The sequence below is a fragment of the Rhipicephalus microplus genome, chromosome 7 (genome assembly GCF_043290135.1).
Source record: "Rhipicephalus microplus isolate Deutch F79 chromosome 7, USDA_Rmic, whole genome shotgun sequence".
Taxonomy (NCBI): domain Eukaryota; kingdom Metazoa; phylum Arthropoda; class Arachnida; order Ixodida; family Ixodidae; genus Rhipicephalus; species Rhipicephalus microplus.
The window spans coordinates 114,077,390-114,102,776 of NC_134706.1; the positions used below are offsets into that span (position 1 = coordinate 114,077,390).

Below are 25,387 nucleotides of genomic sequence, written 5' to 3' on the forward strand. Positions count from 1 at the left end.
AGGTCGTTGGTTCGACGCCCCCATGTAGTAGAGCCTGTGCACGTTTTTTTTTCTCAATATGCGTGTACATTAGACAACGTCATCTATTTGACGTAAATGCGCCAGTAGAGCCGTGGCGGACATTGGAATCTAATACTTTCGGGTTAAGAACTTGTGAAAGCTAATAAGTGCGAACATCACCTCAACCTCACTCTCTTGAAACAATTCTTAGGACGCCAGGCAACTGCTGCGAGCACGCATGGTCCTTCAAACCGACGCAAGCGGGAGACTTGCTCGCTGGATTCCGTGCCGACCGGTTTTGCCCTCGCGATTTACGACGTCAGAGTAGTTCTGGCCGACTGGGCTGGCCCTACGTCACCTACTGACTACGATCTTTGACGACAGCGTATCTCTGACCTACTGGACTTGCCCTACGCCATCTCCTGACGCTGATGAGAGCTATCGCAAGCGGTGCCCCATCCTCGGATTCCTGCAACCGTATTTAAATTTTTCCTATCTCTCCTATCCTTCGATATGTCCCCACTCGCTGACCCAGCGCATCTCTCTCTCTATATATATACCTTTATTCCTATACTTTTAATCCCTCCTCACCCCCATCTCTTGTGAGCTACTGTTGAGGTGTCGCACCCTGACGCAGACACTTACGGGGCTCACTTTTCTGTTCTTTTCGCTCTTATAAACAGTAACACTTCCTCAAGTTCGCTGGGCCTGGCGAAACTTTCAGCCGTCATTCGCGGCACAAAAATAACAGCATATTCATAAAATGAATAATAATGAGTGGGGCAAAGCGTTCATCAATACGTCCATGCTTCCGTCCGTGCATACGTCCGTCTGTACGTGCACCTGTTCGTGCGTTCGTCCATGCGTCCGTCTATCCATGTGTCAGTTCATTCATACGCACGCCCGTTGGTGCGTCCATTCATGCCTCCGCCTATGCGTACGTTCGTCCGTCCGTCAGAGTGTCCGTCTGACCGTCTGTCTGTCTATCTGTATGTTTGTCCATCCCTCCGTCCATGCGTCTTCAAATACCGCCGTCTCGCTTGTTTTTATCATATATTCATCATATACAAATACCGCCATCCAGCGGACAATCCAAGGACAAAACGAGAGTATGTGTCACATTTTTGCTGTCAGCACTTTGTTAACACAGTGAGCGCGAGAACAATGCTACGTGCTTTGTAACAGATGGACATGCGGATATGTGCCCAAGGGCGGGTATGCCCCTGGTATGCGGGTATGGCCCACACGTTACGCACAACGACAACGGTGGACGCACAAGCCACGCCATAAAGCACTTCGCCCCTAAAAACAAAAGAAAGGGCTTGTGCGCTTTTCTCTCCGTCACGCAAGCCCAACAATCAAGCTAGGGGTAAGAGAGTGAACAGACATTGTGATTTGTACCATTTATCCGAAAGCGCCACATATCACTACACAAAACGCTTGATAGCAATGCAGGCACACAGCTGGCGAAACAGAGTAGTCCGCACTATGACCAGTGACAACATTACACGTGGCTACGCTATTCTTCGCCCCGCTGCGGTAGTCTTGTGGCTGAGGTACTAGGCTGCTGACTCGCTGGTCGCGGGATTGAATCTCGGCTGCGTCGGCTGCATTTTCGATGCAGGCGAAAAATCTGTAGATGCGCAGGCTCACATTTGGGTGCACGTTAAAATCCCCAGGTGGTCGAAATTTTCGGAGCCCTCCGATACGGCGTCCATAAAAATCATATGGTGGTTTTGGGATGCTGAACCCCACATATCAGTCAATCAAATACATTAACTTTCCTTCTATGCAGCTCTTTACTCGTAACCCTGCTCACCCTCTGCGATATACTATGCACGACGGTGCTTTTCTCTGCAGAAAAAAAGCGAAATAGGAGAAAAACGAAAGAATAAAAAAGGACGCGGAAAGTCAAAAGAACAAGAAAAGTCAAGATAAGTAAAGAACGTGGCCCTTCTGAGAATTTCCTTCTGGTTTGGCTTCTGTAGAGTGAAGCTACCGTAATGTTTAGTCCTCTTTCTCCTCTTTACCTTCCCAACAATCTTGACCTTCACTTTTCTAACCACTTACTATAGGCTATAGTGAATGCGTATGCCATGATTTACCATAAATTACTCCTTCTTTTCGTTACCCAACATTCCCTACACTCCTCGTCACCTTCACTTCTCCTTTTAATCTCTTAGTTTCCTTTCATCTTTTACTTGTACAATGCATAGCTCAACTTTGCCATCCTCCTTTCTTAGCTTTGCTATCGCCTGCTTCGGCACTTTTGTGTGGTCCACAAGTGGTGCAACTGCACAATTCAACAGATCGGCTGTTATAAATAACGGTGATGGAGCTCTACTTCATTTTTCTTTTGAGACTTGTATTTTGATAATCATGCGTGAGTGTAAGAGTGTGTAGAAGAATTAATTCTGAGCAAGAACAAGAAGCTACCTTCGTAGCGTCCTACATCTTCGTTTAGATCAACGTATTTTTTTTTCATTTTTTTGCAGACCGCTCCTCCTGACGCTTGGCATCACTTGAAATCTGGCGTCAATTACACATGCGAATTAGGCAGATGCAATGGCCAAGAAACTTGTGATCCATGGGATGTCCTTATTGATTGCTGGAAATATTATTAGTGGCTTATATGGAAACTACATGTGAAGTGATGTATGTGTCTGCATTAAACTGATGTGCTGGATATTTCTTTACTGTGACCATTTCAAACTTTTATCACCAATAATTTCACAATAGTGTAGGCCGTCTTAGTTGACAAGCTATAATGAGTGAAACTTTGAAAACGGTTTACGAAAATTCTCAGATAAAGACATATTTTCTGAGCCAAAACATCAGAAACATAAACAAATGGAGATGTCTTTACATTCAAGCTAGTTAACCTGATAACATAGACAGGAACTGTGCGACTTAGAAACACAGTCTCTAGACATGATAAGTAGTCAGCACAAGTAACAATAAATTATTTCACTATCTGTTGAAATTTTAAATTTCGAGCACTGTGAATCAGCGCATTATTAGAATAACACTGAGTATTAGAAAGTATCATATCGAAATCAAAGTAGTAGGCAATATTGAACGTTTGCGAAGGTAATGACCGAATTTTCGCTTAATTTTTAGCTATGATTATATCGGGTTAAGTATGTGCATGCACAAAAAACGTACATAGACTGGATTCAGTAAGACTCGTGCCAAAAATTTTAGCTTAAAAATTTTAAGGTTCCTCCTACTTCTCCTTACTACGTAGAAAAGTGATTCAATTTTATGTAACTCATTTACTATTCAAGCAATGCATGGTGCTAACGTTTGCGAGTGAACTGGTAAGGCTTGTTTGAAGTGAACTTTAGGAAGTCTAGTTCGGCCTCCTCACTGATTTTAATAGAATTCATGGTTCTTCGAATTTAAAGGATAAACCCCCATAATGCCAGGAATCGGCGGGGCTAGTTAAAGGTTTGGAAACAACACTTTCCACACACAAGGAGCCTACACACTTAAGCAAGCGACACAAACGCAGAAAGAAAGCATGAGTTAGCGCATTAGTGTTCCCAAAAGTCATGAGCTCTCACCTGACACATGCTGACTCACTTGCGTCTACTTTGGGTTGGGTGAGGAACAGCACTGGGGCATGGTGACGACTAGAGGTGCTTAGGGGTGAAAGGGCAGATTCAGGGTAGTTTTAACGGGTTCCTGGCAACTGGAGAGAGAGCTTTATGCTTGCGCTTTTGAAGTGTTCACAGCCACATGATGCCCGCAGCCTCCCCACGTGTACCGCAACACTGGGGCACGACACTTGGGTCCACTCATGCTACTGTATCGAATGACACACAGAGTCTGCCCCTACCTTTTTCTTCTTAGTTACTTCACTCGCCGTGTCCACACCTCCTGAGCGCGCACCTCAGCGTCCTTATCTTCTTCTTTCACCATCGCACACACACGTGCGCTTGCTTTTTGGCGCACACACCACATTCGAGAGTACACTCACTTACCCTCATGGCTTCAAATGAGTGTTAATTCGTGTACTTTGTGGATAGTGATGATTATCAGTGTGAATGAATATTTATTAGTGTGAGAAGCAGTGAGTATTAACCTGAGAGAGTACTGATGAGTGCGTGTGGACGTGAACTTGAATGCGAGTTAAAACGAATGTTGCCCTCCGGCGAGGATATGAAGGAGAGTGACTATCAAAAGAATTCAGTAAGATTCAATGCAAACGTATGTCCGTGCGAATTTTTAGGAGTAGTCGTGAGTATAAAGGGGAGGGAGTTTCTATAAATCAGACACGCCATGATTACGGACTTCAGTACCAGTACGGGTGAATAGACGTCAGTAGGAACGTGAGTGAGTAGCGATCAGTGAATGGACATAGGCATGAGCGTGAAGGCTTTGCCATGAGTTTGAATAAAAAATTGGCAGATCCCACGTACAGTGAAATCGATGATATGCGGAGCACAATTGAAAAATGTTGATACGTCACTTTAAATTCAGCAGAACCTTGCGAGGTGAAATAATGCCGTACATGGTTTTCGTGTCATAATTTTGATGTTGGGATTTGTCGTATACCCTTATCATCTACTAACGTCACGTGATACCAAATTTAGTATATCTGGAGCTGGCGAAACGGCCGTGAACACGCTAAGAGCGTGGTCTGTTTCCATGTTCTTACATGACACGCATGTCATGATTATCATGTTTGCACCAGGCATATATTTTGTCATCCCGTGACGTCACGTAACACCAAATTTGGTATATGTAGAGCTGGCAAAACGGTTGCAAGCACATCATGAAGGACCCAATATACTCCAATGTAGCATTGACGTGCGCGCACGCTGGGCACAAAGGCGCAGCGTTAGCAAAAAGCGAGCACTCCATAGTCTGACGCCAGGCGTGACCAGTGCGATCAGCGTCCATCGGTTTCGCGCCTTGCGCCGACGGACGCGCCGTTGCATTAACCAGACAACACTGCATCTATATCTTTTTGTGACGGAGGGACGCCAGACGTGATTAAACGTGCATGCATCAAAGCGACGCACCACGCCAAGCACCTGCGAGTACATGGCAGGACCAGCGCCTGGCGTCACAACGCCGGCGTGACGCGTCAAAATGAACGCCGGTGAGCACGCAAACGCATCATCCCGAAATGTCTTGGCGCCTTGACTGTGGTATGTAGTCATGTTCTCCTATGACAGGCATCTCATGATTATTATGTTAGCACCAGTCACATACCTTCGTCATTCAATGGCGTCACGTAATACCAAATTTGGCTGGGTGAAGCTAGCAAAACGGCCGCAAGCGCATCATCAGTGAAGCATATGTAGTCATGTTGTTAGACAACACGCATGTCGGGATTATCATGTTTGGAAGTCTCGCTGATCATGTCGTCCAATCGCGTCGTGTAATACCGAGTTTGGTACACTTGAAGCTAGCGAAACGGCTGCGAGCGCAATTTGAGCGCATCATGAGGGTAGTATGTAGTCATGTTGTTACATGACGCGCATCTCACGTTTATCATGTTTGCACCAGTATCATACCTTCATTATCTATTTACGTCAGTTACACCAAAGTTGGGATAAGTGAAGCTAGCTAAACAGCCACCAGCATCTCATGAGCGTGGCATGTAGTAATGTTGTTACAGGACACAGATCTCATGATTATCATTTTTGCACCAGTTACATACCTTCGTCCTCCATTCAGGTACTGTAATACCAAATTTGTTATAAGTGACGATAGCGAAACGGCTGCGGGCGCATCAGGAGCGTGGCATGTAGTCATGATTTTCATGTTTGGGTCTGTCGCTTCTGTTCACCATGCAATCATGCCGTACAATACCACTTTTCCAAAATGCCATGCAAAAAAAAAAACACTGCAAGATGTGCAGCATTGTGAAATGTAAATAATGACAGTCATGACATACATATTGTAGTGAAGAAGAGGAGCTTCAGCGGCATTTCTCGGCGCATCAGGGGCATCGCCATCAGCATAAGCTCGTGCTTGCTGTGCTTGGCCGGACGCTGCTGACCGCTTCGCTTTCTGCGTTCTGCACTGCAAATGAACCCCGTTATATGTGGTGGATTTTGCTGGGTTTCGATCACCCTGGAGCTTCGGAATCGTATTTTACCATCCATTATGCCCACCGACGCAAGCGCCGCTCCAACTACTCCACCGGCACCGCCTGCTGTTCTCTGCGCTCGTTCTCTGCGTCTGCAGATCCCCCTGTTTTCTCAGGCACAGAAGACAAGGACGTTGACGACTGGATTTCAATGTACGAGCGAGTGAGTACTCACAACAAATGAGATGACGCCGCCAAGTTGGCATACGTCTCCTTCTACCTGTCGAACGTGGCCAAGCTGTGGTCCACGAAGGGCAACTCCCTACATGGTCGGTCTTCAAAACGCGCCTCACACAAGTTTTCGGGTGGCCTGAGGTACGCAAACGCCGTGCTGAATAACGCTTACATACTCGGTCCCAGCAGCTTGGTGAGAATTTCACAAGCCATATTGAGGACGTTCTGGACCTTTGCAAGCGAGTCAACGAGTCGATGTCCGAAGACCTTAAAATCAATCATATCATGAAGGGCTTGGAGGACGACGCTTTTCAAATGTAGCTTTCTAAGACTCCTCGCACTGTACTAGAACTGACCGAGCTATGCCAGAGTTTTGACGAGTTGCGCAGACAATGTCTTTGCACCCGACGTCCCTCGGTGCTCGACGACTCTTCGTCCAGCCTTTCCAACCTTGGCGTAGGAGAAGACCATGCCCCTCTTTTCTCCAAGATCCAGGAGTTCATCCGCACTGAGGTCGCTCGTCAGCTCTCTTTCATGTCTTGCGTACCCGATCAATCACGCAGATTCACGTCTACACTCCGCGACTTCATTCAAGACCAGGTCGCACAAGTTCTTCCTCCCGCCCGTGAACCGCCCCCAATCGCCGCACCTCTCACGTACGCTGAGGCCGTTGCTCGACCTCGACAGCCTGCGTTCCAGCCAGCGCCTATGTATTCGCCGCCGCCCTTTTCGCCACCAACCTATTCACCGCCGCCTATGCCGATACCACCTCGGCCGCAGTTTTCTGCCCCACAGCCGCAAGTCGGAGTCTACTCCGATCAATGGCGGACCTACGACAACCGTCCCATATGTTTTGCTTGTGGTGGTGTTGGCCACGTGGCACGTTCTTGTCGCCGTCGCCAGGCTGCTCAGAACGTTCGACGAATGCCCTCTTTCGACCCTCAGTTTTCTTCTACGCCTTCAAGCCCTCCTTCCTCTTCCTTTCCTTCTGATCGTCCACACGGCCCGACCCGCCGCTCCCCATCTCTACGTCGACATTCGCTTTCCCCTATGCGTCGCCGTTTCGGACCCACCGACCAGGAAAACTAACGGCCGCAGTTCCCGAGGCACGAACTGCGTCCCCGTCGCCATGCAGAAGTCCTCGCCCCTGTCCAGCTAACGTGATTGAAGTGTCAGTCGATGGTATCGTCGTCATGGCGCTTGTCGACACCGGAGCCGTTCTATTCCTCGTTTCCATCAACCTGTGCCGCAAACTCCGCAAAGTTCTGACGCCATTATCCGGCCTCTCTCATAGAACGGCTAACGCACAAAGTGTAACACCTCTCGCAGCCTGTACCACACGAGTCGTCATCGAAGGGATTGGGTATATCGTCGAATTGGTAGTGCTACCCTCGTGTTCCCATGACATGATACTCGGCTGGGACTTTCTTGCGAATAATATAGCCGTCATTGACTGCTGTCGCGCTGAACTTGAGCTATCTGCACTTCCTGACGTAGACGCTGTTAAAGCCTCCCTGCCGTGTTATAAACTGTTTGTTTCCGACGACACCACCGTACCACCGCTCTCTTTTCTGCTGGTGACTGTGTCTTGTGACGCTATTTCCGACGGTGGTGTTTTATTTACGCCCTCTGCCCTGTTCATTCAACGCAAATGTTCTCCTCTGCCCGTTGCTATCCTTACTCTCCACCATGGCTTCACGAAGACGCTCGTGTACAATACGCTAGTAAGGCCTTTACCTTTATTTTATGGTGAATGTCTCGGTCACGTGCATCCGATCGACGCCCGTCGCATTTTGGACGCTCCATCTAGTTTACTCTCTACGGACCTCAGCGCACTCATTTCTGACTCTGTTGTTGACCAGTCACTCCTTGACGCTTTCCACCGCTCCATCGATGTCGCAACGTCTTCTTCAGAACGAAGCCAGTTAGTGAACCTGCTGCAAAAGTTTCGTACTTTTTTTGACAGTCACGCTTCTGGCCTCAGTCGCACATCAAACATATCTCACAAGATTGACACAGGAAGCCATACGCCTATACGGCAGTGCCCCTACCGAGTCTCAGCATCGGAGCGCCGTGTTATTGACGACCAGGTCGCTGACATGCTCCAGCGGGGTATTGTACAGCCTTCTAACAGTCCCTGGGCGTCACCGGTCGTTCTGCGGACGGCTCCATTCGGTTCTGTGTGGACTATCGACGTTTAAACAAGACCACCCGCCAGGACGTTTACCCGTTACCGCGAATAGACGACGCCCTTGACTGTTTGCAGGGAGCAGAATACTTCTCTTCGCTGGATTTACGGTCTGGATACTGGCAAGTTCCTACACTGTAAACAGAAAGAAGCCGAGATTGGAGTAAATGACCTTGTCCTTTAGCGCACGCCCCGATGGGAGTTTTATAAACACCGTCCGGAGGGAGTAAAAATTTACTCCCCATCAGTAGGAGGTTTTTGCATGGTGCCAGCGGGCTTTTTATTTACATCCATTGGGGAACTTTTTCAGGTCAGTATGGCGTAAATTTTTTGCATCGACCGAGAAAAAAATTACGTCAGTAGCTGCACTATGCGCAAGCGTAACTTTAATTACATTACATTCAATGCGCAAAACAATGATTAAAATACACAAACATTCTCACAACGTTCACGTAGTATCACAACACTCGCACTCACCTCAGCTTGCCACACGAACTACACACCTACCACATAGTCACCGGGTATATATAGGCACCACATTCTGACCTCCTATGTAGCCCTGGTGAAAGCCTTCTTTTGCTAATAATTAGGAAATAAATACGCACGGCGTAAGTATGAACTTGTGGTCGTCTGATGTAAGTACTTCAACACGCATGTCTTTTAAATATAAGACTGTCTAATATTCCATATTTTTCTACTATTGCGAAAAAGCTTTATCAGTTGACGCTCTGTTGTACGGGCTGAATTTGCATTAGCAGTACTGTTTGTGGACCCGTAAAATGCACTGAATCATGCACAAAGTGCGCGCGGCCTTGAATGAACACATTAACCAGGCACATTCAGCAGCTCCAGCGATGAACCGAGGTAGACCGCCGCTACCGCGTTCGACGACTAGGCCGCACTCACGAGTACGGCTAGGTGTTTCGATGAATGACAGCTGGCGATCACAAAATGCTTGCTGATGTGCAGTTTACATTTCGATATTTTTCCGATGCACAGAAATAGGTATCCGCTATCCACGCAGTTTAAGCTACGGAGCGATAGACTTAAACGAATGAGACGGTTCGCAGTCGCTGTTCCCGTTGCTCGCATGCTTTGCATGTATACCTCGCAGAGATCGCCATGGTGGCCGGTGCGCACTGCGAACTGATACGATGCCGGCTTGATACTGACGCCATAGTGAGGCCTTCCTACCACTTGGATGTTGCAGCCGGTGAAATACCGGCGACACTCCGAGAACTCACCTTCGGCGGAGACGGGGCGAGCGCGTCGCCGGCGCAACTCTCACACCGGTTGCTGACCAGCTTGCCGTGGTCGAGCGAAGCCTCCTTCGAACCGCTTCGAAGTTTTACGGTGCAATCGCTGACTATTGTACTCAGCCTCGTTTGGCGCTCGCCTTGTAGTTAGTCATCGCTGCGGTCGCAAGGAGCAGAAGACTATTATACATCCCAGCAGCCTTCATTTTTTGTGAAACACATTCTTTGCCTCGCCGTTGGTCGGTGCTAGCTCGTAGCGCTTGCCGCGGTGGCCGGCGCGCAGTGCGAGCTCGATATGATGCCGGCTTGATACCGACGGCATGGCGAGGCCTTCTTACCACTTAGATGTTACAGCTGGTGAAATACTGGTGACACTTCGAGAAGCCACTATCGGCAGAGACGGCGTGAGCGCGTCGCTGGCGCAACTCTCGACCGGTTGCCGGCCAGCCTGCCGTAGTCGAGCGAAACCTACTTCAGACCGCTTCGAAGTTTTTGACGGTGAAACTCCAGGAGCAGCCGCTGACGATCGTAACAACTTACTTTTGCTACGATTAATTTATTCTTCGAAGTGTTTTGTTACACGGCCCTTTTAAGCGCGGCATTCACGGCGTTTTGTCGGAAAATCGGACCGATGTGCAGCGTGGTTTAACGGTGCGAAATATATTGAAATGTTCAAAGTAATTACTAACGGGTCGTTGCTATTCTTCGCTGCACTTATAATTTCGTTGCCTATTGACAGATGCTCACACAGTTAGCCACACAAAGCACGTGTGTTTCACACCAACGTGCAAACATATGCAACGTACACACACACGCACACACTCACGCACCACACACACGCACACACACACGCACTCTCTCTCTCTCACACACACACACACACACACACACTCGTCACGCCCAAAGAGAGTTTTTAAAGCTCCTATAGAGAGTTTGTAACCACGTGACCTGAAACTCCCTCGGGAGTTTAACAAGTTCATGTCGTTCATAAACTCTGAGATTAAGCAGGGGGCGTTTTACGACGTCATGTGCCGAAATCACTCCCTACCAGAGAGTAAATAATTGGGGCAGGGGAGTTTTGTGGGCTCATGTGCTGGAGAAACTCCCATCTCGGCTAACTTTTGATTACAGTGTATGGAAGCATCTGACCGACCGAAAACAGCATTTGTCACACCTGATGGGTTATACAAGTTTACCGTTATGCCTTTCGGCCTTTGTAGCGCTCCAGCCATTTTTGAAAGAATGATGGACACTATTTTACGAGGCCTCAAGTGGAACACATGTTTATGCTACCTCGATACCGTAGTTGTTTTTTCCACCAATTTCGACACCCATTTAAATCATCTCGAGCACGTCCTCACACGTCTCACCGACGCCGGCCTTCAACTCAACCTCAAGAAGTGTCGTTTTGGTGCCCGGCAGCTCACCATTCTTGGCCACGTCGTATCGCGGGACGGCATACTTCCTGACCCCGCCAAGCTTCGAGCAGTCGCCGATTTTCCGAAGCCGAAGAACTTGAAGGAACTTAGAAGTTTTGTCGGCTTTTCGTCATACTTCCGACGCTTTATTAGAAATTTCGCTTCTGTATGTGCGCCCCTTACGGACCTTCTTAGCGGCGACAAGGACCTTTCCACCTGGTCACCAGCATGCGACAATGCATTCACCAAATTACGCCACCTGCTGACTTCACCACTCATCCTCCGCCACTACGATCCTGCCGCTCCCACGGAGGTTCATACTGATGCCAGCGGTGTTGGACTTGGCGCTGTGCTCGCGCAACTAAAGGCAGGGTTTGATGAATATGTCGTCGCCTACGCAAGCCGAGCTTTAACGAAAGCCAAGGCAAACTACTCCGTGACCGAGAAAGAGTGTTTAGCTATTATTTGGGCCCTTGAAAAATTTCGCCCCTACCTGTATGGTCTCGCATTCGACGTCGTAACTGACCACCACGCCCTTTGTTGGCTATTCACACTTAAAGACCCTTCCGGATGACTTGCTCGCTGGGCGCTCAAACTTCAGGAATACGACATCCGCGTTATTTACAGATCTCGTCGTAAGCACATGGACGCCGACGCCCTTTCTCGCTCACCCATATCGGATGAAGGTGTTTGCCTCTCTTCCCTCGAGCCTGCACTTGCGTCATCCGCCTTGCGCAACATGACGGTGGAACAACGAAAGGATCCCTGGATCAGTGGCCTCATAAGCATTCTTTCTGATCCTCTCACTCCTTCCCTGTCTGGCGCTCTCCGCCGCCATGCTAGCAACTTTTGCCTAAGGGACGATCTTCTTTATCGATGCAACTACCTTTCTGACGGTCGCAAGTGTCTCCTTGTGATACCCCGCCATCTTCGAGCTGCTATCTGCGAAGCTTTTCACGCGGACCCACAGTGCGCCCACGCAGGCCTCTTCAAGACGTACGCTAGGCTTCGACTCAAATTTTATTGGCGTAGCATGTATAACTACGTGCGGAAATTCATTCGCTCGTGTGCTGAGTGCCAACGACAAAAGTTACCTCCCGGGCAAGTCTACCCGTCACAACCTCTTCCTTGTCTTAGTCGACCTTTTGATCGCATCGGCATTGACATTTACGGACCACTACCATCAACTCTAGCTGGTAATCCCTGGATCATTGTTGCGATAGACCATCTGACACGCTATGCCGAAACAGCCGCGCTGCCGACTGCCACAGCCCGTGACGTTGGAACGTTTCTGTTGCAACGTTTCGTTCTGCGTCATGATGCCCCTCGCGAGCTGTTAAGTGACAGAGGCCGTGCCTTCCTTTCTGACGCCTCGAAGGCATTACTCAACGAATGCCGAATCGTGCACCGCACAAGTACAGCGTACCACCCTCAGACGAATGGAATGACGGAGCGCTTCAACCATACTCTTGGCAGTATGCTGTCGATGTACGTCGCCTCTGATCATTCAAATTGGGACCAAGTTCAACCGTTCGTCACCTACGCGTGTAATACTGCCGTACAAGCTACTACTGGGTTTTCGCCATACTTTTGTTCGGACGAGAACCTTCAAATACAGTAGACACTATTCTTCCATATAAACCTTATAAGTACGAAAGTACAACTCTGTCCAAAACTGCCCGACATGCTGAAGAATGCCGCCAGCTTTCCCGTTTTTTTTCTACCGAGGACCAGTGGCAGCAGCAATCCCGCCAGACTGGGGACTGTTCGGCTCCAAACTTTCCACCTGGTTCATTGGTATGGCTTCGGGTACCTGCTACCGCGCCCGGCTGCTCCGCAAAACTTCTTCCCAAATACATCGGGCCATACCGCGTTGTAGAGCAAACGTCACTCTTCAACTATATCGTGGAGCCCATCATCCCTTCCACAGACCTACGGTACCGCGGCAACGACACTGACCGCGTCTCTCGTCTCAAGCCATATTACGACCCATTAGTCGTTTGTTCTCCCTAATCCGCCAGGATGGCGTCTTTTTGTGCGGAGGGCGATTGTAGTGAAGAAGAGGAGCTTCAGTGGCATTTCTCGGCGCATCAGGGGCATCGCCATCAGCATAAGTTCGTGCTTGCTTCGCTTGGCCGGAGGCTGCTGACCGCTTCGCTTCCTGTGTTCTGTGCTGCGAATAAACCTCTTTACAATATCGTGATTTTCATGTTATGACAAGTCCAATATGTTCTTCATACAGTCAGGTTATGCGATACTAAGTTTGGTATTGATGCGATTACCGAAACGGCCAGTAGAGCTAATAGTCATAGGTGGCCATATAAATAGATAGATAGATAGATAGATAGATAGATAGATGGATAGATAGATAGATAGATAGATAGATAGATACGCTCAAAGTCACCGAAGTTCACTAAGAAATGCTTCGCATTTAAAACTCTGGCCTTGTATCTGCATATTTCACTGCAAATGTCTTCGAAAGACTATAGTTTTGCGTCTGGTAAGAGTGAACAAAACTTTTATTTGATATTCTGCGCGAGAAAGTCAGTGAGTAGTATTCTGGAGGCGCTGTGTTAGAGATTCTCGGTCCGTGCAGTGAAGGAAAACAAGCGCATCGAGGCACGTAAGAGAAAAGCGCAGTGAAGGAAGGCATGCGCTCTTGTCTCGGAGGCGATAAACTACAGAACGCAAAGCGGCGGGCAGGTACCACCATTGTTTCGTCTTAGCAAAGCCTTGGAAACACTTGCCTTTTTGAGCATAGCGTTGCATTGGCAGCGCAACGTGATATACGCTACGGTCCTTACAAATATTGATGTATGCCTTCTCCAGTATACGAACATGCATACAAAGTATTAAGGTGTTGTTTTGTGCTTCAGATATTCGAAATAATTGTTTTCATTGACAATTGCACAAGTAAGAACGCTGAAACTTGAGAATTATTGGTGGGCGCTGCAGACTAGGTTGACCTTTTAGGGTATCGTGTGGGTTTGGTCGGGGTATATTGCATCTAGGCACTAAAGTGCGGGGTATCGTTACGGCGGGCAAACAGACAAATGTACACATGAAAATGTTTGTATTGCAGTACCCCAATAAAGACTATCGTCTTTGAAAATGGATGGTAGTGACAGAGTGTGTGAAGCGAATATGGGCGCGAGTGAATACACGGCAGTGTGAAGGATGTTAATGTGGATATCAGTCAAGTAATAGACCATCAAATAATGTAGGCCAGTGTTACCCAAAATGTATGACCCTTAAACTCTTATTCAGCAAATCTATTCCTTACTTTGTGGAGCCAAGGTCATTTGACTTTAGCCCTACATGATACATTAAGACTGAGACACACGCAGTGGCGCACCAACCTCCTTCGCTAGTGGGGGTGGGGGAAGGTTTCCTTCGTCTGCCGTAGTGTATATATATATATATATATATATATATATATATATATATATATATATATATATATATATATATATATATATATATATATGCGATGGAGCGAAGGGCTGCGAACCTTGTCCTCCCTTCATCGCAGAGGCAGAGTAATGCCTGTATTCACAAACGCGCCTTTACTCAAGGGCTGCCATCGGCTTGACGAAGTCAAGGCGGCGCGTCCTCCTCCACTTGGAAATGGATTTGGAAATGCTCCCTTCACTTGAGTGAACTGCATGGGCCGAGAAAAGCACCTAATAACGAGAGCATTTGTAATTGTGCTTTAGAAATGCCTAACTCTGTGTAATATATGAACGCTTTTCTTAGTAAGTATTTTTTATAAATCGACGTTTTAGCAAAATACTTGCATTTAGAGTGGCAACGTGGTTTTCCTAAGCCTTTAGCCAGTAGAGTTAGCGAAACCCTTGCTTCAAGCATGGCAACAGTCGCACCCAGCCAGCTGAACGAACAGTTGATGGGGTTTCGTCTGCTGCTGAACTTTTCTACGTGCTTAGTTTATTTCGTCTTGCATGCGTCTATCAATTGCAGTTTCTATTTACCATAGTGTCTGCGTGTGTGTTGTTTGAGGCTCTGCTTTTGCCGGTGTGACTAACGAACTACGTGAGTGATGACAAGAAGGAAAACATATGATTTGTTGGTTTGTTTACTTTCTCTTTGCATAGAGCATTCTGATCTCTTGTGTAGCCACCGAACGTGTAATGGGTGGACTGAGTAACTTTTACTTTATTTCACATTACATTAGTGTGCTTTTAAAATTCCCTACCACCTTGTGTACAAAGAAAGAATCCATGTACATAACTTCGTTCTCGCTGTGGGAGTACGTGAACAGTTCCTAGTTTCAGGGGACTGTGCTATGTTCATTTTTCTCATTTACTGCGAATTCCAACGTGGCTATTTTGTAGTTTTTCCTCTGAATGTAATAGAATACTTAGAAGACATTTCTCGCAACTGCTATTCCAGGTTATACCGAGGTAGCGTTAAAAAGTAGGCATGGTACACTCGCGGCTGAGCGTTTCAATTAGACTGCTACGCAAGGTAAGAAAAGCGATCCTGTGCCTTTCCTCAACTAATGGCGAAAACAGCATTTTAAATTTGTTTTCTTCAATTGTAGAACTGCTTTTCTGTAGAATTGGAAAAGTGGTTTCTGTGATTATGTTTCATTCTGAAAAAAAAGAACATGAAGATAATTATGTACAAAAATTGAAAAAAGTAAAAGTTGCGAATGGCAAAATAAACCTTTATAACATTTGGCTGATGAAGAGCCCTGTTGCAAACACAAGAGTGCAACTGAAAAGTGTGCATCAAGCAAGCACATCCGGCTGATATACGGTCGAAATAAAGTTCGAGATTGCTGGACATATAATAAAATCAAGGTAGTAGACACCAATGCGTGTCTTATGCAGTGCAGTGGCGTGCATTCACTACAGATTTTGTCCTTTTGTATACAGTCGTGCAAGCTCTGCAATGCATTGCGAATACGGTATGTTTTAGGTAACCTTTCTTTTGTGTTCTTGTGTCGGAAGCCTGGTCCCTGAAAAAAAGAGGCAAGAAACAATATTAGAAAATGTAATAGCGAGGACTCCAAGCCGCCTTTTCTTTATTTCTCGCGAAGCGCACATTCATTATTATTTCTTGCGTTAAAGAACAGACAACGTTGAGTTATTGAGCGTTGCCTATTATCACACATGTTTGGCTCAGGCACTTGGGCAATTCACCAGGCATATGGTTATGTAATTCGATTATCTCGTCAATCAATGGCGTAGCCAGCAATATCTCTAAACGGGGGGGGGGGGGAATGGGAAGTTCAACTGTAAAAAGCAACCTTAAACTGTATCTGCTGCATTTATATTTGTAGGTTTGCGTTTTTGTGTTTTTGTGTGTGGTTGTTCATTGCTTCTGTGAGCTGCATACACACTCCATATCGAAGCTATGTTTTACGCATGGTAGCAAAACGTTACGCTCATTGCGCCCAATTGCATTGTGTTTGGCTCATCTTTACCTGTGTCTTATAGTGATTTGATCTAAGCAGGAAAGAAAAGGGACAGAAAAAAAGAAAAGACGAACTTACCTTCTCGTAGATACAGATGATCATCTAATAAAAGTGTGCTTTGCTGTTTATTTCAGCTAGGGTAGCAAATATCGACCAGAGTGGAAGCCCCTCAGGAGTACAGTGAATGCGGCGCATCGAATGTTTGCTATTATGTTTTCTCTGCGCTTGTTTGTCAAGATTTCGCGAATTGCTGGAACAGATGTAGTATGCGAACTTCATCTAAACACTTGAAAGCCCTGGAAAGCACTCGCAGGACGAGTATACGCACACCCGAAGGTGGGTAATGCACTGGCTTATGCACGAAACACCACACATCACGGCACTGGTGAGTGATTTTCTTGACACCACGCCTGCCTTTCCCGGCACCACAGTAGCCGTTGCCGAACCGTTCGAAGACAGCTCCGTAGTAAACACGCACCGTCACTGTCAAAAGAACGTGGCGGTGGCAGCCTAATTGAACGAGAAACGCCGTCAAAGCGAGATGGCCTCCGCCATAGAGCCAATGTTGGCGCAGAAACTCCTCTCAAGGAATGATTCAAGGTAGCTCGATCGCTGCCTTGACAATCTTGAGGAAATGCTCGAGATTTGGGCGGTTTGTGGATGGGAAAACGCCACTCAAGGAGCATTTCGAGCGAAGGGTCGAGTCGAGGAGCGTAAGTAAATGCATGAGGAATAAATTGTATTTGTAGTTCCCGGGAAGCTGTTGAAAAAAACATTGTGTGACTCGCTGGCAGTCCGGTAACAAAAAGCGTCACTCAGCGAAGCGAGCGATATAAATATATTAGGCAGTCAGTGACGTTAGTGTCCCGTGTTAATGGTTGGGGGCTATGAGGATGTTAGCACAATCTGGCTACATCTCCCCTTTATTGTTGACACTGTCTAGAAGTTTAACCTGGTAGTGGGTATTGACAAGGCTCTTATCGTAGTCTTGCACTTTGACGTAGCTGCTGCTGTCCAGAATGAACGCCGCGCTCTGCTTGAGCCCGCGGTGACGCCTCCCGTGAATGCTCTCATGTGCGACGCCTTTCACAGCCGTCTTCGGTCTTCACAATCATAGACCTGGGCGCCTGGGCTGGTCTTAGGTACACAGCTGGACGCCCGATCTTCTGGACGGTGTCGTATGTCGTTACGTTTTGTCCTGGTTTGAGTGCGCGCAAGTATCTGCCACTGCGGTCGTAGGAAGCCTTTTCCTGACACCGCATAACTTGGAGATGGTCGTGAGCATTCTTGTTCAGTGTTGCCTCTAGTTCCAGAAGTTTTTCCGAAACCAGCAGTAGGGTCCGCGTAACCTCTGTGTGAGGATGATTGCTTGTGATTCTGGAACTGCAAGCACAACCCACAATGTTGGTCTAGTGGCTGAGGCGTTTGGCTGCTGACCCGCAGGTTGCGGGATTGAATCCTGACACCCGCAGGTCGTAGGACTGAATCCTGGCCGCAGGATCTGCATTTTTGATTGAGGCAAAAATGCTTCATTCTCGTGGGCTAAGAATTAGGTGCACGTAAACGAAACCCTAGTGGTTTAAAATTCGGAGCCGGCAGTAGAGTCCGCGTCAACAGACGCGGACCCTACTGCCGGCTCCGAATTTTAAACCACTAGGGTTTCGTTTACGTGCACCTAATTCTTAGCCCACGAGAATGAAGCATTTTTGCCTCAATCAAAAATGCAGATCCTGCGGCCAGGATTCAGTCCTACGACCTGCGGGTGTCAGGATTCAATCCCGCAACCTGCGGGTCAGCAGCCAAACGCCTCAGCCACTAGACCAACATTGTGGGTTGTGCTTGCAGTTCCAGAATCACAAGCAATCATCCTCACACAGAGGTTACGGAGAATAAGTCCTATATTATTGTCCGTTGTTCAGACTATTGGGGAACTAGACATGTATTGTTACCTTCATTCTTCTGTGTGTATATATTTGTCGTTGTGTGAGCAATTATGGTCATGTTTTTCTGTCACATCCTGTGGTCCACTCATGTGTTCATTGAACTTGCTCAAACAAACCATGCCGGACGACGTCGTGGCAACATTGGCGAGCCTGCCAGAATTTGAACAATGAATCCTATATTTGCATGTTGTGACGATATCGCCCGGCTCTTTTTGTTTGAGCAAGCAGATTGAACGCATGAAGCGGACACGCTGAGGCGAAAAACACGACCGTCATTGAACACACAAACTTATAAATATTTACACACAGAAAAATAAATCTGACAATAAATAGCTATGTCTTCAGAAAGAAGTAATGTACAAGCCCTATCAGAGCCAAGTCGTGTGCGCGCCTTATATTTATCCTCAGCACCATTCAACGCCTCTAGCACGAAAGGACTGCAACGTACCGGCCGCTAACAGCTGTGTGTCACTCACCACGTCTCTCCTCGTTGTTGTTCTAGCTGGTACAAAAGGGCCCTCTGTCAACGATTTGAGGAACACACACTTCGTTCTCCGGTGGTGTGGTGCCAGCAGGTACTCCGGGCACGTTATCTCGTAGCTTCCCAAGCCATCGACACTAAAATAACTCCTGCTTTATATGCCAATGTTTATATTTTTCAACATTATTTATTATTGCACAGGTCTTATGGCCCTTTGAGACGCCTACTTGCTCAGAGTTCAAGAGTTTAAGCACAGTCCCCCCCTTGCGAAGACGCATTTTAAAAACTGAGTCATCTTCTGACATCCCTACAGTTTGTCTGTCACTTCGACCCAAATGTCCCAAGTGATACTTGTATGCCTGCTACCAGAGTTCAGTTGCTGGGCGAACGTCTGGCATTGGTGAGTACGTTGCTTGTACTCCGGACAGTGGTATTTTGACCAGACGAAAAAAACTGTTATACGGTCATAGAAAAAAATACATATCTACCGTTAAATAAAATGTTTGCTTTTCCGCTTATCCCCACGCCTACTGAATGTTATCGTTTGTGAATGAGCCCTTTAGTCGTCTAGCTGGATGGGCATTACATCTCCAAGTTTACAAGTAAACGGGCAGCCCAAGTTCCCAAGTAAACGGGCAGCCATTTGGGTGTCGAGGCTTCTTCCTGCACTTCACTACGCCATGAATATGGAACTGCGTCTGTGCAGACCAAAGAAGTCGCGTTACTGACATACGCTGACATGTTTGCCGAGCAGCTCCCGCACAGTTGCTTAGACTTCAAACTGAAAGTTATAACTGAGCCACCACCACGCATGACCCCTCGTTAACTGCGGCATAGAGCTCGATATTTTATCATCGGTGATAGGCTCCTGTACCACCACAGCTACCTATCTGCTAGCCGGAAACAGTTCCCGGAATTGAAAATATCATCGCTGATACTCTGTCAGAAGTCATCGGTAAAACACCGAACAGCAACTATGTCTTCGAATGGAACAGATTGCTTTCATGAATAACATAAAGGTGGACATAAGTTCGAGACCCTGTTTGCATCAAATATCCCCTCGTTATCTCAATGGCTTTGCACAACACAAGAGGGAGCATATTTTCCCACAACGACCAGCACTCTAAACAGCTAATAAGAAACAGCGTGCCCCAGTGCGTTCCCGCGTTGGTCTTTTAAACACACTCATTCTGTTACGTGAGGTAATCTAACTTTGAGAATGCCAACGTGTTCAGAAAGTGCTCAAGAGGTAGCTCTACGCTAATACTTGCGCCACTCTTTGACGGCAACACGACTTTCTCCGCCTCCCGTTAGCAACGGCTCCCGTGCTTTCTACACCAATACACGGACTGCCTTCTGCTGTCACCTAAAGCTCGAGATGATTCCCCCGCAAATAAACACAAAATTATAACAAAAAACTGCTTGACCACTTTGTCAGAGTTCCTATAGTATTTTGACGTCAGAACAAGTTATAAAGCGACAATTCTGTGAACTACCACAGGATGACATCATACATGCTTCGAAGAGTCCGTGGGCCTCACCAGGAGCATTAGAGAAAAAGAACGATGTTAGCGTCTCTGTGTCGATAAGTGTGAACCGGTAAGGTTCACGAAAAGAGACGTTTATAGAATCTTTTGAATCGACTTACCTTATACTGCCTATGTAACACAAAATACCCATTTTCGATAGACCCCCAATAGCATAAGGACGTCGAAGAGAGAGACCCGTAAAAGGTGCCCATCTTACACCGCACGGCTTGTTTGAGTTCAAAGTCATGCAACTTAGTTTTTGTTTGGTGTGTACGACGTACGTTTTCGAGGCAGTGTTGGCTGAATTGAAGTGAAAAAGTCGTCCTTGTCTGCATGTGTGACCTCGTGATCTTCACTTTCAGCTTTGACGTACACCTTCCAAGCCTTAGATCAGTGCTTAAAGCAATCTGGTCGGCTGGCCTAAAACTTAAGCGGCAAAGTTTCTATTCGCGTATGAACTCCTCCTCTTCCTAAGGCACATCATGAGCAACCTCTTAATTCACCCTAAGCACAAGAAGACATTCGCCATCGATAGATTTCCGCCACTCGCCGACAAGAAGGATGTACATCAGCTTGCCAGTCGGGGTGCGTATTACAGGTGCTTTGTCGAAAACTTCCCACGCATCACCAAACAACCTAAAGGGGCCTATGACATAGTCACTCAACACTTTGCAGCTTTCGGGGGAAAACGGAGGTATTGTGTCAAATATGCTTGCACATGTGTGGAAACTGGACTGCTAAAGAATATTTCAAAAAATTTGTAGAACCCATGTACAGTGGGAATCGATGATATGCGAAGTAGGAAGTAGGAAGTAGAAGTAGGAAGTGGGATGTTACTGTAACATCAGCACAACGTTACGAGGTGGAGGTATATTAGGCCGCACATAACTTCCATGCCTTGATTATCATGCTTGGACGTGTCATTTACGTTTGTCAACTATTCACCTCTCCTGATATCAATTTTGGTATGCGTGGAACTAGCAAAATGACCAAGAGCATGCTATGAGCGTTGCATGTATTCAAGTTTGCGTGACAAGCATGCCATGATTATAGATTTTGGACGTGTCATTTACTATCGTGGTCTATTCACGTCACGTGATACCAAATTTGGTATACGTGAAGCTAGCTTAACAGCCGCGAGCACATCCTGAGCGTGGCATGTAGTCATGTTGTTACATGACACGCTTCTCCTGAGAATCATAATTGCACAAGTCACATACCTTTGTCGTTCATTCGCGGCCCGTAATACCACAATTAGTATATATGAAGCTAGCGAAACGACAGCAAATGCATCAAGCAAGGCTCAATATGCCCCGAAGAAACGTTGACGCGCGCGAACGCTGTGCACAGCGATGCTACGCTGGCAAAGCCCGAGCACTCTATAGACACATTCTATGTTTGTAAACACAAGTAGGCGGGCATCGACATTATGGGTAAAAATTATAGCGACGTCCGCACGTAGCTTCCGCTCACATTTTCCGGTGATAAAGCCCGACTCCATGTCCCGCGCCATAAGCGATGACGGGTGCGATGTGCGAAAATTAACAAAACGATGTTGTGAGACTCGACTCGCCAAGACATTCTATGTTTCCTGCCAGTGATTACTTCAAGAGCCCTAGTGGTGCCGATCAGCAGTGCTACAGAAGGAAGCTGCTTGTTTACGGAGTGCAGAGTTCTGATCCCTACAGTATCCCACACAGCGAGTAGATCCATTACACCGCTGCGAAGCAATTTTGCCCACCAGTGAAAATGACAAACGTCTTCAATTACTTGCTGTTTTCGCCGAGTAAATTCACGCCAGAAAACGTCAAAAACTGCAAGTCACTGCTAGCTTACAACTATTTTTGATCAGGTGAGTGTTTGATGCAATTTTGTTTTGAAAGCGCCAAGTGCAAACCTTGCTTTGTCTGCCTGCGCAAAAACCCCAAAACACATTGACGTTGTTCGCTTTTTTCATGGCAGATCAAGTGCAAAGCGCATTTGTTCCTCCTCGTACTTGTGATACAAATGAACGCTATAAAATTTAAGGTATATAACCATCTTTGCAACAGTAATGATTGAGGAGCATATAACGTGTTCGTGCAATGGCTGCAGCGAAAGAGCGTGACTTATATTTTCGTTGCCTCGTCAGCTACAAAATAGAAAACTTCATGTACTTTGAGCCGTATTGCTAATGTGCTGCATCGGCGCACCGTTGATCTGTTGTGAACAATGACTAGCCCCTAACGGACAGTGCTCATTAAAATAAACACATGTCTAGCTTTGTAACCATAGCTAGTGCGACAGTATCACGAAGCAATATCAATCACGATGGAGAGTTATCGTGTTTTGGATTCTTTTTGTAGGCGTTCACACGGGAGGGGTGTGTGCCAAGGGCATGACGAACGTTCGACCCCCCCCCCCCTTCTAAAGGTAATCCCTGCGCACGCCTATGATTCCTATAGTGGCCGAGTGAAATTCTCACTTGCCAACAAAACCAATATTTTCAGTGATAAACACTGCTAAGGTATATGAAACTTGACAATCTTTAGTTGCTTTTTGTCACATCAAGGCTTGGTGTTCTTGTAAACTACTACTTCGTTTTAGAGTTTTAATCGCATAATTGTTTTTGAAACCTGCAGCATTTTATAGAAATGCCGCATCTGGCGGGCGAATGCGAAGAAGGTATACATTGTACATGCTGAAATAATGCCTTCCCAAACTGCATCAGCCAAAGGTCACGACGTGTGGGTGTGTCTAGAAAAATCATCAGAACAAGGTCTCGCTGGCCACTGCACTAACAAAGCTGGGTATGTGGACTCAGTGCAGGTAGTATTGCTGGCAAAGAATACAAATGCAGTCAATGTGTCATTTCTTTTCAGGCTGGTTGAGGTGTGCAGCCATGTCGCAGCAACACTCTTTGCCCTGGAGTCAGCTGCACGTGCGCAAAGTGACCTACCCTGCACACCGAAGCCATGCGCTTGGAAAAATGCCACAAAAAGGAATGTGCATATTTTCTTTTTTATATATGCTTGTTTAGATACATAGGTTCCATTTTCCACCATCAAACAATGCTTCCATGTCCGCAGTTTTTGTTAGAACTTCAGGCAACCATGGCTTCTTTGGATGAACTAGACCTCAGCAGACCAAGAAAGAACGCACGCAGGCTGCCTACTAAAGCGAATAATATATCTCAGCCCTTCGACCCAAGTGGTAGGGACATCTTTGAGAGATTAAGACGGGCAAATTCAAATGCCATTGTTGGGCAGAGTATACCAAAAATGGACCCACAAGTGTCTTGTGGCTCCATTTTTGGTATGCTCTGCTTTCTTAGGTCATGCTATGAAAGATTTTTACACAACGTGAGAGGATGAGGAAACGTTCACATTTTCAAGGCTTTAAGCACACACTTCAACTTTTTATTAACTTAAATATCGCTATGCGCTTAGGTCATGCTCTGAAAGATTTTTACAGCGAAAGCTTTAAGAGATCCCTTTTCGGGTCACGCGCCGTTGTTGTTGTCCGCCACCGCCGCCGCCACCACTGCCGGTGTCCGTAACCACATCACACAAAATTAGAAAAAAAACACCTTGCACCAATGACTCAGTGGGACTTGCATCCGCGTCCGCTGAGTGCCAGCCCAATATTATATAACTGAGCAACGCCGGTGCTTGTAACTTGCTGTCAAACCTGGCTTAGGCAGGTACGACCTAGCCCCAATGGCACCGTGGGGCTCTAACTTGGGTCCGCTGGGTGCCATCTCAGTATTCTACCACTGAGGTGCACCGGTGCTTTTGCCTTGTTGTCCAACTTTCCTTAGGCAGGCTTGACGTCGCAAAAGCAATCGCGTTAATACGACCTATAAAGCGTTTTACAACAGCGAAAGAACAAACAGTCGTCGCACAATGCGAATAGCGTAACGAGTTCGCTGTCCAATGCACACAACCATCACAAAAACTTGTTTTGTTCCTCTATTAACTGTGGAACATTCCCACTTCAGCTATAATTTCTCATCGTCGTCAGCCTCTGTATGGACAAATGACACAAAATACTAGCAAGTTTTTGGCGGATACCACGCTTCTCAGAAGAGAAACAACGTTTTCTGTTTGTCATGACGCACGGATGCGACCTGGTGAACTCTTAGTTTTAACCGACCCGAAGGTCATCCACGTGGAGACCACGTCACGAATCACTTTTGCAGGCTAGGTTTGCGTTCGAAACAAGGTTTTCGCCCGGAAGGGCTTAGCGGGGTTTGCGAGGCTTCCCCCAAGCGCAAAATCCTGAAAAAAGCCGGGCGCCTGGCCGGGCGTACGCTTGTACCCAATTTTACCGGTGGGTATCCGGCGGTGGGTTTCGAACGTGCCACCTCCCGCAGCCGAGTCGGACGCCCTAACCGTTAGACCACAGCTGACGTCTTCTTGACGAAAAATAGCATAGCGAATGCCGGCCTACTACCCAAAAGTTTATTATTAATGCCCTCGTGACTTCCAAGCAAGTGTGCTTGCTGTAGTTACCTATTGATTGTTTTGAAAACATGTACACTGAAAGGCCGCCCTTCTAGCTTTCGCTGTGACGGTGCTGCGCCTATAGGCAAATTCCACCAAATTTACGTCATGAAATTCGGCTGCGCTGTCTCCGTAGGAAAGAGATGCTCTGCCTACCGCAGTTGCTGCTGGGTTTTCAATGGTGCATGTGGTGTTCCCAGTCAAGTAACGAGAAAAAAAACGGTATGCCGACGATGTGCGTCGTGGTTGGATGTGAATCGCGTCTCACAACTTAGTTTTGTTTGCTGGCGCACATCAAAGCCCTCAGTGCTTATGGCTTTCACAACGCTTATGGCGTCTCACAACGTCGTTTTGTTGGCGCACATCGC

At 47.0% G+C, this 25,387-nt stretch overlaps 1 protein-coding gene across 2 annotated transcripts in view; it reads left to right on the forward strand.

Annotated features, from left to right (window-relative positions):
- Positions 1 to 2,696, forward strand: part of LOC119179921 (uncharacterized) — a 77,816-nt gene extending 75,120 nt beyond the window's left edge. For both annotated transcript variants that reach the window (XM_075869588.1, XM_075869589.1), the window contains one exon: positions 2,496 to 2,696. In XM_075869588.1, coding sequence (XP_075725703.1) covers positions 2,496 to 2,509 — 14 coding nt within the window. In that variant the 3' untranslated portion in view covers positions 2,510 to 2,696. The remainder of the gene's footprint in view (positions 1 to 2,495) is intronic.
- Positions 2,697 to 25,387: the final 22,691 nt, after the last annotated feature.